Source organism: Oncorhynchus mykiss, chromosome 10 (genome assembly GCF_057628025.1).
Source record: "Oncorhynchus mykiss isolate SJ-2025 chromosome 10, ASM5762802v1, whole genome shotgun sequence".
NCBI lineage: Eukaryota > Metazoa > Chordata > Actinopteri > Salmoniformes > Salmonidae > Oncorhynchus > Oncorhynchus mykiss.
In genome coordinates, this window is record NC_143031.1 from 6,711,493 (window position 1) to 6,725,000 (window position 13,508).

At 45.1% G+C, this 13,508-nt stretch overlaps 1 protein-coding gene across 1 annotated transcript in view; it reads right to left on the reverse strand.

Annotated features, from left to right (window-relative positions):
* gusb (glucuronidase, beta) overlaps positions 1 to 1,086 on the reverse strand; it is a 30,897-nt gene extending 29,811 nt beyond the window's left edge. The window contains exons 1-2 of the mRNA XM_036989579.2: positions 772 to 1,086; positions 171 to 356 (exon numbers count right to left, since the gene is read on the reverse strand). Coding sequence (XP_036845474.2) covers positions 171 to 356; positions 772 to 984 — 399 coding nt within the window. The 5' untranslated portion in view covers positions 985 to 1,086. The remainder of the gene's footprint in view (positions 1 to 170; positions 357 to 771) is intronic.
* Positions 1,087 to 13,508: the final 12,422 nt, after the last annotated feature.

A 13,508-nucleotide genomic window follows, 5' to 3' on the forward strand; every position in this document is an offset into this window, starting at 1 on the left:
TCCAACCTAAGTGTGTGTAAACTTCAGACTTTTATCGATCCACACACACTGAGGGATGTACATTGCAGATTAACTCACGTAAGAGTAGGTTGTGGAGTTAGAGCTATCACACAATACAGAATGTCAACTGGAGCTGAAAACAAGTGGTAGACGATTTATGAAATACTCACGACCACTGAGTAGTAGTGTGCACTCCCAACCCTCAGCACGACTCTGGTTCCCTCATCAGACACCCATCGTGAGGGTACCAACACCTCTCTCTCATACCACACCCAGCCAATGAAATCCCTCAGCTGTGGATCCTGGGTGATGTCGTTGTAGCTGGCAGGCACTGGCATGTCAATCACTGGACCGGTCTAGACAAACGGATAGAAATAGAGAGAGAGAAAAAGAGAAGAGGTGAAAAATGAACACGAACAAATGTTTACACTCGTTTTGACTTGAATCATCATCAAGACAGTTTACACAAAGTATTAGCTCAAATACATGCAAAGACTTGGCGAAACAAACTAGTTTTAGTTGGTTTGAAGTTTCAACACAGAATACAGATGTTCTGCAGACTAGAGATTGGATAATCGTTTTGTTTACAGACTAGCCTATCAATGTTCCCCAAACAGACCACGCATTAAACATGTAAGTTTTAAAGTGGCAGATAACTATTCTGAACAAACAGGAACTCGTAGTCCACATGCTTCTGGCGACGCTTTTATGACACCATATCCACGTTACATAGTTAATGTGATTTATTAAACACTGGATTTTCGTGTTTACCTCTGCAAGGCGACTTTTATACCATGCCTGTTGAAAGCCCAAGTTCCTGTCGTGGGAGACGTCGGCTCTGAAGTCCCACAGCCCATTCAGCTCTTTGATCTCCCTCGACGACGACTCTCGGGGGAAGAGCATTCCACCGTCCAGCAAATGAGCGACATCCCATGCTGCAGATAGAAACACAAAACACTTCACTAGCCTTCTAAACGGCTCCATTTTCACAGTTCACACATTGGCTAACAACAAACGTCTTTCGCTTACAGAAGTTAGTCACATGACCACCTTTAAAGTAAATCTTCTTCTTCTTCTGTGGGTTTTATGGCGGACTACAACCCCATTAAAGGTGTATTGCCGCCACCAACTGGATGGTTTAAAAAAATTTAAAAAATCCAAATGTAATAGTGAAACTAAGTTAATCCACCCCAATAAAAATAGTACATTGCCAAAACTAACAAAACTCCCACTTCCTTCCTTCTTTTAATTCTCCATATCTCCCTTCTCAGGCTTGAGGTGGGAGGGTGAGAGGGTGGTACGGCTCTAGGACCTGAGAGGGTGGTACGGCTCTAGGACCTGAGAGGGTGGTACGGCTCTAGGACCTGAGAGGGTGGTAAAGCTCTAGGACCTGAGAGGGTGGTACGGCTCTAGGACCTGAGAGGGTGGTACGGCTCTAGGACTTGAGAGGGTGGTACGGCTCTATGACCTGAGAGGGTGGTACGGCTCTAGGACCTGAGAGGGTGGTACGGCTCTAGGACCTGAGAGGGTGGTACGGCTCTAGGACCTGAGAGGGTGCTACGGTTCTAGGACCTGAGAGGGTGGTACGGCTCTAGGACCTGAGAGGGGTGATACGGCTCTAGGACCTGAGAGGGGTGATACGGCTCTAGGACCTGAGAGGGTGGTACGGCTCTAGGACCTGAGAGGGTGATACGGCTCTAGGACCTGAGAGGGTGGTACGGCTCTAGGACCTGAGAGGGTGGTACGGCTCTAGGACCTGAGAGGGTGGTACGGCTTGTGACAATATTCCATGTAACTCCTGAAATCTTTCAGCCCTGGGAACCGCTCCACCGCATCCGCTATGTTTTATGCACAGCTATAAAGGCCACAAAGTCCACCTTCTCTCCACCTTGGCAGTGCCGTTAATTACCACAGCTATAAAGGCCACAAAGTCCACCTTCTCTCCACCTTGGCAGTGCCGTTAATTACCACAGCTATAAAGGCCACAAAGTCCACCTTCTCTCCACCTTGGCAGTGCCGTTAATTACCACAGCTATAAAGGCCACAAAGTCCACCTTCTCTCCACCTTGGCAGTGCCGTTAATTACCACAGCTATAAAGACCACAAAGTCCACCTTCTCTCCACCTTGGCAGTGCCGTTAATTACCACAGCTATAAAGGCCACAAAGTCCACCTTCTCTCCACCTTGGCAGTGCCGTTAATTACCACAGCTATAAAGGCCACAATGTCCACCTTCTCTCCACCTTGGCAGTGCCGTTAATTACCACAGCTATAAAGGCCACAAAGTCCACCTTCTCTCCACCTTGGCAGTGCCGTTAATTACCACAGCTATAAAGGCCACAAAGTCCACCTTCTCTCCACCTTGGCAGTGCCGTTAATTACCACAGCTATAAAGGCCACAAAGTCCACCTTCTCTCCACCTTGGCAGTGCCGTTAATTACCACAGCTATAAAGGCGACAAAGTCCACCTTCTCTCCACCTTGGCAGTGCCGTTAATTACCACAGCTATAAAGGCCACAAAGTCCACCTTCTCTCCACCTTGGCACTGCCGTTAATTACCACAGCTATAAAGGCCACAAAGTCCACCTTCTCTCCACTCTTGGCAGTGCCGTTAATTACCACAGCTATAAAGGCCACAAAGTCCACCTTCTCTCCACCCTTAACAGTGCCGTTAATTACCACAGCTATAAAAGCCACAAAGTCCACCTTCTCTCCACCCTTAACAGTGCCGTTAATTACCACAGCTATAAAAGCCACAAAGTCCACCTTCTCTCCACCCTTAACAGTGCCGTTAATTACCACAGCTATAAAGGCCACAAAGTCCACCTTCTCTCCACCCTTAACAGTGCCGTTAATTACCACAGCTATAAAGGCCACAAAGTCCACCTTCTCTCCACCTTGGCAGTGCCGTTAATTACCACAGCTATAAAGGCCACAAAGTCCACCTTCTCTCCACCTTGGCAGTGCCGTTAATTACCACAGCTATAAAGACCACAAAGTCCACCTTCTCTCCACCTTGGCAGTGCCGTTAATTACCACAGCTATAAAGGCCACAAAGTCCACCTTCTCTCCACCTTGGCAGTGCCGTTAATTACCACAGCTATAAAGGCCACAAAGTCCACCTTCTCTCCACCTTGGCAGTGCCGTTAATTACCACAGCTATAAAGGCCACAATGTCCACCTTCTCTCCACCTTGGCAGTGCCGTTAATTACCACAGCTATAAAGGCCACAAAGTCCACCTTCTCTCCACCTTGGCAGTGCCGTTAATTACCACAGCTATAAAGGCCACAAAGTCCACCTTCTCTCTACCTTGGCAGTGCCGTTAATTACCACAGCTATAAAGGCCACAAAGTCCACCTTCTCTCCACCTTGGCAGTGCCGTTAATTACCACAGCTATAAAGGCCACAAAGTCCACCTTCTCTCCACCTTGGCAGTGCCGTTAATTACCACAGCTATAAAGGCCACAAAGTCCACCTTCTCTCCACCTTGGCACTGCCGTTAATTACCACAGCTATAAAGGCCACAAAGTCCACCTTCTCTCCACTCTTGGCAGTGCCGTTAATTACCACAGCTATAAAGGCCACAAAGTCCACCTTCTCTCCACCCTTAACAGTGCCGTTAATTACCACAGCTATAAAAGCCACAAAGTCCACCTTCTCTCCACCCTTAACAGTGCCGTTAATTACCACAGCTATAAAAGCCACAAAGTCCACCTTCTCTCCACCCTTAACAGTGCCGTTAATTACCACAGCTATAAAGGCCACAAAGTCCACCTTCTCTCCACCTTGGCAGTGCCGTTAATTACCACAGCTATAAAGGCCACAAAGTCCACCTTCTCTCAACCTTGGCAGTGCCGTTAATTACCACAGCTATAAAGGCCACAAAGTCCACCTTCTCTCCACCTTGGCAGTGCCGTTAATTACCACAGCTATAAAGACCACAAAGTCCACCTTCTCTCCACCTTGGCAGTGCCGTTAATTACCACAGCTATAAAGACCACAAAGTCCACCTTCTCTCCACCTTGGCACTGCCGTTAATTACCACAGCTATAAAGGCCACAAAGTCCACCTTCTCTCCACCTTGGCAGTGCCGTTAATTACCACAGCTATAAAGGCCACAAAGTCCACCTTCTCTCCACCTTGGCAGTGCCGTTAATTACCACAGCTATAAAGGCCACAAAGTCCACCTTCTCTCCACCTTGGCAGTGCCGTTAATTACCACAGCTATAAAGGCCACAAAGTCCACCTTCTCTCCACCTTGGCAGTGCCGTTAATTACCACAGCTATAAAGGCCACAAAGTCCACCTTCTCTCCACCCTTAACAGTGCCATTAATTACCACAGCTATAAAAGCCACAAAGTCCACCTTCTCTCCACCCTTAACAGTGCCATTAATTACCACAGCTATAAAAGCCACAAAATCCACCTCCTTAACCTTTTAAAATGTCAGGATCCTGCTGGTGAAAGGCAACCCCTGCATCCTAGGCCTATCCACTACCACGGCCTCTTCTGGTGCTCTATTCAAACCCTCAGCCCTTTTAACAGCTGCTGCTTATGAAATGTTCTGTACAGCTCTGACTGTGGACAAATTATCTTTCATCGTTTTGTCGGGCATTCGAAAGACTTCGTGGTTCCCCACCGCAATTGCAACGTGTCACATGTTCATCACTTTTACAACACATCCACATCTCGGCTTCTCCACTACCATGGACTCTTCTGCAAACACTCGCCACATGACCAAAAGCTTTGCAATGATCCCACTGCATTGGGATAAAAGCTCTGACTCTAGTTAATATACCCTAACTGCACTTATTTTAATTGTACCTTTATTTAACTAGGCAAGTCAGTTAAGAACACATTCTTATTTTCAATGACGGCCTAGGAGGTTAACTGCCTTGTTCTGGGGCAGAACGACAGATTTTTTTACCTTGTCAGCTCAGGGATTCAAGCTTGCAACCTTTCGGTTACTAGTCCAACACTCTAACCACTAGGCTACTTGCCGCCTACGTGAGTAGGGAGAGACTACATTTAAAAAAACTAAAGAACAGAAACTATTTTCCTTCATTCACCACTGCTCTTAGGAAACACACAACACTTCAAACTTATCCAATCGGGTGAGACACAACACACTTCTTGGGGCGGCAGGGTAGCCTAGTGGTTAGAGCGTTGGACTAGTAACCGGAATAGTTGCAAATTCAAACCCCCGAGCTGACAAGGTACAGATCTGTCGTTCTGCCCCTGAACAAGGCAGTTAACACACTGTTCCTAGGCCGTCATTGAAAATAAGAATCTGTTCTTCACTGACTTGCCTAGTTAAATAAAGGTAAAAAAATATTCCTCCGAAGCACAAAAAAATCTAAACAAGCCCGCCTCCACTCTTCCCAGCACTCTCTCCACCAGTTTGGATGTCTCAAATGGATTGGTAATTTATTTCCCGTTGTATTTTTCTATGCATTAATGCACAAATATTTGTCAGGAAGAAGAATGTTTTTGTAAAATTCCTATGCCCCCAACAAAAAATGCAATGCTTGGCTCTGGCCACTAGGCGGAGCCTAACACAGGAGATGTCATGCTTTTTTCATAAAGATCAAGAAACACATGTGTGCAAAAACCATGCAAATCTCTCCAAGCAGAAAGGTGTATATTAATCAATTCATTTCACTAAACTTGATGAGTGTAGGCTACTTTAACATAACAAACTGAACCATGGCCCAACGACTTAATTTGGATGAACCCCAGCTAATTCAGGTAACTATCGAGACCAGGGTTAATCAAGTACTATTTGACAAGGTCCAGACACACATCTCCTAGGTGGCAAAGGTCCGGATGGATGATTCTCATTTATCGGCGTAGTCGCGACTCATGCGACCCCTAAACTGTTCACACCAATCTTGTTGATGTAGAGAACATTTAGCAATTTGAAATCAAATTTTCTTCAATTCTACACATTTTGCATGGGACAGAGATATTGTCTGCTGTTTTAAAGCAAATTTTCCATGTCTTGTGTGATACCAGGGGCGAATGTGATACCAGGGGTGAAGCCCAACCGAATTTAAAAAAACAATATATTTTGTAGTCTCGAAATTTGTTTGTAGTATTGACCCCGTTCTGGTTGAGTATGAGGGATCCAGACCATGTCCTGCAGTATTCAGGTTGCAATCGTTTATTCTCTGCTTGCCTAGGGGCCTGACGGTGTGGTACAAAACGAGGGCTCAGACTGGGCACAGATGTCAGTTCAATGTCTAGTTTTGGATGAGATGTCAACTAACGTGAAATCAGATGATGAAATCAACAAAAACATGTCGACATGCCACTGGATTTAGGTTCAAAGTTGGGTGAAAAAAACAAAATTCCCTGACATTGATGACTTATTATTGTTGATTCAACATCATCACATGCTTTTTTTTGTTTGTTTGTTGAAATGACGTGGAAACAAACATTGATTCAACCTGTTTTTTTTTTGCCCAGTTGGCTGAGGTTTTGGCCCTTGCTAAGTAAATACTCTGCAGCAATAAGCTACATCAACTGTCTTTTAATTGAAAGCTCCTTGACGACACTAATCAAAAAGTCCATCAATGGTTATCATCCTGAACTTCTCATCGGATTGACACGTTTAATCAATAGTCAATCACCCAGATGGCGCTATTGATCAATAATAAGTGGTGTACATTCCAGCCCTTCAGAGCATATAATGAGAGCCAAGCATAGCATGTGTAGTATAGTGAAGGACAGAGGGCAGCATTCTCCTTGTTGTACCATGTTGTCAGATCTCATGTCTCGTATCCAATGAGAGAGAGGATCCGTCTGTCTCGTATCCAATGAGAGAGAGGATCCTCGGGCTATGAGGTCACAGCCTATGGAGTGAGATTCTCTGTGAGGTCATAGAGGTATAGATATACCATAGCCTTGTCTCTGAGACATCGTGTAAATAAAGAATCCAACTTAAATGAGTTTTTATGTTATTGCTGAGTTTAAAGTTAATTTCCTGTCTGAGTCTAGTTCCTCACTCATTTTTTTCTTCTTTCTGAATTAAATGGGTTTATTAGAAGAATGCGTAAGTGAAGGTCACTGGGCCTGTGTCATTTGGGACGTCATTCAATGCTGAGCCAGTATCCATCCATGTTTAATTTATATACCCATCCGTGGTCCATGCCATACAGTGTAAACATAGTATAGAAGGTTTTAGTCCTTTATATAATCCACGCGCGTCATTCACATCTTTACTCCACTTTAAACAATGCGAATCACTAAGTTTAGGCTATATATTAATTATGCTATGCATGGTTTCCAGTGAGTGTGTTAGTGTGCGTGTGCACGTTCAGCGGTTTGATGACTCAATGGATTGTTCCAAGGTTCAGCTGGGGTGTATTCATTAGTCGGATTCTGTTGAAAAAACATTTAATCTGTTGCAAAAAAAAAAGAAGAGTTTCTATTGGACAAATTCGGGTAGGTCCCTCCCGTTTCGTTCCGTTTGCTCTGTTTGCTTCCGTTTGGTTGCTCAAGTGAAAGATAAACGGTTTCAGTTGTAAACCGTTTTGCAATAGACCAAACGTTTTGCAACAGAATTCGACTAATACATACACCCCTGGTCTCATTAAGATGAAAGAGAAACTGAATTGACTCTCTGATCTCTGTTCTCGGTAAGATGAAAGATAATCTAAATTGACCCTCTGACCTCTGAACTGTTGCAATTAACAGAAACCTCAGCTGGAGCTCTTACCTATAGAGCTACAGGCTCTCGAGTGGTACAGCTGTCCAAGGCACTACAGACACCCTGGTTCGATTCCAGGCTGTATCACAGCTGTCCAAGGCACTACAGACACCCTGGTTCGATTCCAGGCTGTATCACAGCTGTCCAAGGCACTGCAGACACCCTGGTTCGATTCCAGGCTGTATCACAGCGGTCCAAGGCACTGCACTACAGACACCCTGGTTCAAATCCAGGCTGTATCACAGCGGTCCAAGGCACTGCACTACAGACACCCTGGTTCAAATCCAGGCTGTATCACAGCGGTCTAAGGCACTGCATCTCAGTGCTAGAGGCGTCACTACAGACACCCTGGTTCGATTCCAGGTTGTATCACAACCGGCCGCGATTGGAAGTGCACAATTGGCCCAGTGTTGTCCGGGTTTGGCTGGTGTAGGCCGTCATTGTAAATAAGAATATTTGTTCTTAACTGACCGGCCCAGTTAAAAAAATAAAATAAAAAAAAACAGACTGAGCATATACAGATCTTTATTGCATGTTAATATATGCTATGCAGGGCATCTTTCCACTGTGCTGGGATGAATTGGAGTGAAGACAGGGGTCAGGACAGAAGTAAAATAGTTGAATTCCCAATTTACTGTTATTTATACATAAAGTCCATACGGCACAACGGCCCTGAGCATAACGATCACGTCGTTTCTTTTTTTTAGAAGAACGACAGTCAGTAACCCATTTCTGCTGCATCGGGTTTTTACTTTGGATAAAAACGTTTTTTTTTTAAGGGAATCCTCAAATTGTGCTCAAAATGAAGCTTTTAATGTGAACCATTTTCCGACCATCATCTTAGCCATACGGGAACCCTGAACGTTATCAAATTCCACCCCAACAGAAAAGGTCTGTCTAAAGAGCGGGAAAAGAGAGAGAGAGAGAGACATTCTAAAATCATTTTTATAAAGTTTATTGCTGTTGATCCTTGTAATAAGAGAATCACCTTAGCCTGGTCCCAGATCTGTGTTTGCTACCATGGTCATTGTCACACAAAACAACTATAGGAGTTGGCAAGACAACACAAATAGATCTGGGACCAGGCTACATTAGATGCCATGGGTTAGGACAGGGGAACGTCGTGAAAAGACGAGGCGCTTTAGCTCATCATGCTATTTGGGAATAGATACTGTAATTGCATGCAGGTCATCGGCGACTGACATCATACGGTTTTCTATTCGTCTTTGTTCAGCATTTAATAGTACATGAGGTGATGCTACATGAAGGAGAACGTAGTGTTTGGGGAGTGTGTTTGAAAGGGTGCTATCCATGCATAACTGATTAGTAAACAAGTGATAAGAAAGCAAAATGAAAGAAGGAAAAAGAGAAAGAAAGGGAAAGAAGGAGAGATAAGAGGACAGCCCTGTGTGTGAATTCTCTGCTTTTCACAGTCATACTGTTTTGAAACGAACACCCTATCTCAGGGATCATCAACTAGATTCAGCCGTGGGCCCATTTTTTTTTTCTTGAGCAGATTGTCGGGGGACCGGACCATAATTGCTAATCATTTGTAGAAATGCAAATTAACCGCAAGATGCCCGAATAGATATAACGTTTGACTAAAATATAATAATTTCAAACCTTGCTTTATTATGCGTGAGGATAGCGGGGTACACATTTCTTAGATTTAAAAACACTTGGAGCTCATTTCCTGGTGTTTTTACAGTCTTTTATGTCCAACAATAAAAAAAAAAGTTTTTTTTAAACGAAAAAAAGATTTGCTAAATAAAACCACCCGCGGGCCAAATTCGGCCGCCAGTTCCCTGCCTTATCTGGTGCATTTAAAGTATGTGTTTCGCTTTCAAACCATAACATAAACAACCGCAAATCTTCAGTTCCGCTCATACCTTATCACCATAGATACGAAAATTGACCTTTGATGTACAGTGCATTCAGAAAGTATTCAGACCCTTTCCCCTTTTCCACATATTGTTACGTTACAGCCTTATCCTAAAATGGATTAAAAAATAAATAATCCTCATCAATCTACACACAATACCCCATAATGACATCACAATACCCCATAATGACATCACAATACCCCATAATGACATCACAATACCCCATAATATTTTTACAAATGTATTAAAAATGAAAAAACAGAAATACCTTATTTCCATAACTATTCAGACCCTTTTCTATGGGACTTGAAACTGAGCTCAGGTGCATCCTGTTTCCATTGTTCATCCTTGAGATATTTCTACAACTTGATTAGAGTCCACCTGTGGTAAATTCAATTTATTGGACATGATTTGGAAAGGCACACAACACTCTATATAAGGTCCCACAGATTAATTACCGCGGACTGGAATAAACTTTTTCCTTTAACGAGTCCGACGAGAAGGATATCCTGTTTTCACTGGAACAGGCCCAAATCCACACCATTTGCGTGAAGAAAAGACGCAGGGAAAGTAGCCGCAGATCAGGCTGCCTTCTGAGAATTTGTAGGCGAGCGAGTAAACTCCCACTGCCATCCGTTCTTCTTGCTAACGTGCAATCATTGGAAAATAAAATGGATGACGTGCGATTAAGATTATCCTACCAACGGGACATTAAAAACGGTAACATCTTATGTTTCACCGAGACGTGGCTGAACGACGATACGGACAATATAGAGCTAGCATGATTTTCCATGCACTGGAAGAACAGAGACGCTACCTCTGGTAAGACGAGGGGTGGGGGTGAGTGTCTATTTGTCAATAACAGCTGGTGTGTGATGTCTAATATTAAAGAAGTCTTGAGGTATTGCTCGCCTGAGGTAGAGTACCTTATGATAAGCTGTAGACCACACTATCTACCAAGAGAGTTCTCATCTGTATTATTCGTAGCCGTCTATTTACCACCACAAAGCGAAGCTGGCACTAAGACCGCACTCAACCAACTCTATAAGGCCATAAACAAAGAAGAAAATGCTCACCCAGAAGCGGCGCTCCTAGTGGCCGGGGACTTTAATGCAGGCAAACCTAAATCAGTTTGACCAAATTTTTACCAGCATGTCACATGTGCAACCAGAGGGAAAAAAATCCTAGACCACCTTTACTCCAGACACAGAGATGCATATAAAGCTCTCCCCTGCCCTCCATTTGGAAAATCTGACCATAATATTATCCTCCTGATTCCTGCTTACAAGCAAAAACCTAAGCAGGAAGTACCAGTGACTCGCTCAATACGGAAGTGGTTAAATGACGTGGATGCTACACTACAGGACTGTTTTGCTACCACAGACTGGAATATGTTCCTGGATTCATCCAATGGCATTGAGAAATACACCACCTCAGTCATCGGCTTCATCAATAAGTGCATTGACGATGTCGTCCCCACAATGACTGTACATTCATATCCCAACCAGAAGCCATGGATTACAGACAACATCCGCATCGAGCTAAAGGCTAGAGCTGCCGCTTTCATGGAGCGGGAGACTAATCCGGACTCTTACAAGAAATCCCGCCATGCCCTCAGATGAACCATCAAACAAGCAAAGCGTCAATACATGATTAAGATTGAATCCTACTACACCGGCTCTGACGCTCGTCAGATGTGGCAGGGCTTGAAAACTATTACGGACTGCAAAGGGAAACCCAGACGCGAGCTGCCCAGTGACAGGAGCCTACTAGATGAGCCTTTTATGCTCGCTTCGAGGCAAGCAACACTGAAGCATGCACGAGAGCACCAGCTGTTCTGGGTGAGTGTGTGATAACGCTCTCAGTAGCCGATGTGGAGAAAACCTTTAAACAGGACAACATTCACAAAGCCGCTGGGCCAGACGGATTACCAGGACGTGTACTCAAAGCATGCGAGGACCAACTGGCAAGTGTCTTCACTGACATTTTCAACCTCTCCCTGACTGAGTCTGTAATACCTACATGTTTCAAGCAGACCACCATAGTTCCTGTTCCCAAGGAAGCGAAGTTAACCTGCCTAAATGATTTGTGCCCCGTGGCACTCACGTCGGTAGCCATGAAGTGCGCTGAAAGGCTTGTCAAGGCTCAAATCAACAGATCCACAGATGACGCAATCTCAATCACACTCCACACGGCCCTTTCTCACCTGGACAAAAGGAACACCTATGTGAGAATGCTGTTCATTGACTACAGCTCAGCGTTCAACACCATGGTGCCGATGAAGCTCATCACTAAGCTCAGGACCCTGGGACTAAACACCTCCCTCTGCAACTGGATCCTGATAGGCCGCCCCCAGGTGGTAAGAGTAGGCAACAACACATCTGCCACGCTGATCCTTAACACTGGGGCCCCTCAGGGGTGTGTACTTAGTCCCCTCCTGTATTCCCTGTTCAGCCACGACTGCATGGCCAAACACGACTCCAACACCATCATTAGGTTTTCTGACGACACAACAGTGGTAGGACTGATCACCGACAATGATGAGGCAGCCTATAGGGAGGAGGTCAGAGACCTGGCAGACAACAACCTCTCCCTCAATGTGAGCAAGACAAAGGAGCTGATCGTGGACGACAGGAAAAGGAGGGGCGAACAGGCCCCCATTAACATTGACGGGACTGTGGTTGAGCGGGTCAAGAGTTTCAAGTTCCTTGGTGTCCATATCACCAACAAACTATCAAACATACCAAGACAGTTGTGAAGAGGGCACAACAAAATATTTTCCCCGTCAGGAGTCTGAAATGATTTGACATGGGTCCCCAGATCCTCAAAAGGTTCCACAGCTGCCATTAAGAGCATCCTGACTGGTTGCATCACCGCCTGGTATGGCAACTGCTCAGCATCTGACCATAAGGCGCTACAGAGGGTAGTGCGAACGGGCCAGTACATCACTGGGGCCAAGCTTCCTGCCATCCAGGACCTATATAATAGGTGGTGTCAGAGGAAAGCCCTTACAATTGTCAGAGACTCCAGTCACCCAAGTTATAGACTGTTCTCTCTGTTACTGCATGGCAAGTGGTACCGGAGCACCAAGTCTAGGACCAAAAGGCTCCTCAACAGCTTTTACCCCCAAGCCATAAGACTGCTGAACAATTAATAGAATTGCCACCGGACAATTTACATTGACCACCCCCCCCCCCCCCCCCCCCCTTTGTACACTGCTGCTACTCACTGTTTATTATCTATGCATAGTCACTTCACCCCTACCTACATGTACACATTACCTCAACTAACCTGTACCCCCGTACACTGACTCGGTACCGGTACCCCCTGTATATAGCCTCCACACTGACTCGGTACAGGTGCCTCCTGTATATAGCCTCCACACTGACTCGGTACAGGTGCCTCCTGTATATAGCCTCCACACTGACTCGGTACCGGTACCCCCTGTATATAGTCTCCACACTGACTCTGTACCGGTACCCCCTGTATATAGCCTCTACACTGACTCGGTACCGATACCCCCTGTATATAGTCTCCACACTGACTCGGTGCCCCCTGTATATAGCCTCCACATTGACTCGGTACCGGTACCCCCTGTATATAGCCTCCACACTGACTTGGTACCGGTACCCCCTGTATATAGCCTCCACACTGACTCGGTACCCCCTGTATATAGCCTTCACACTGACTCGGTACCGGTACCCCCTGTATATAGCCTCCACATTGACTCTGTACCGGTACCCCCTGTATATAGCCACCACATTGACTCTGTACCGATACCCCCTGTATATAGCCTCGTTATTGTTATTCTTATTGTGTTACTTTTTATCATTACTTTTTATTTTAGTCTACTTGGTAAATGTTGTCTTAACTCTTCTTGTTGGCTAAGTGCTTCTAAGTAAAGCATTTCACAGT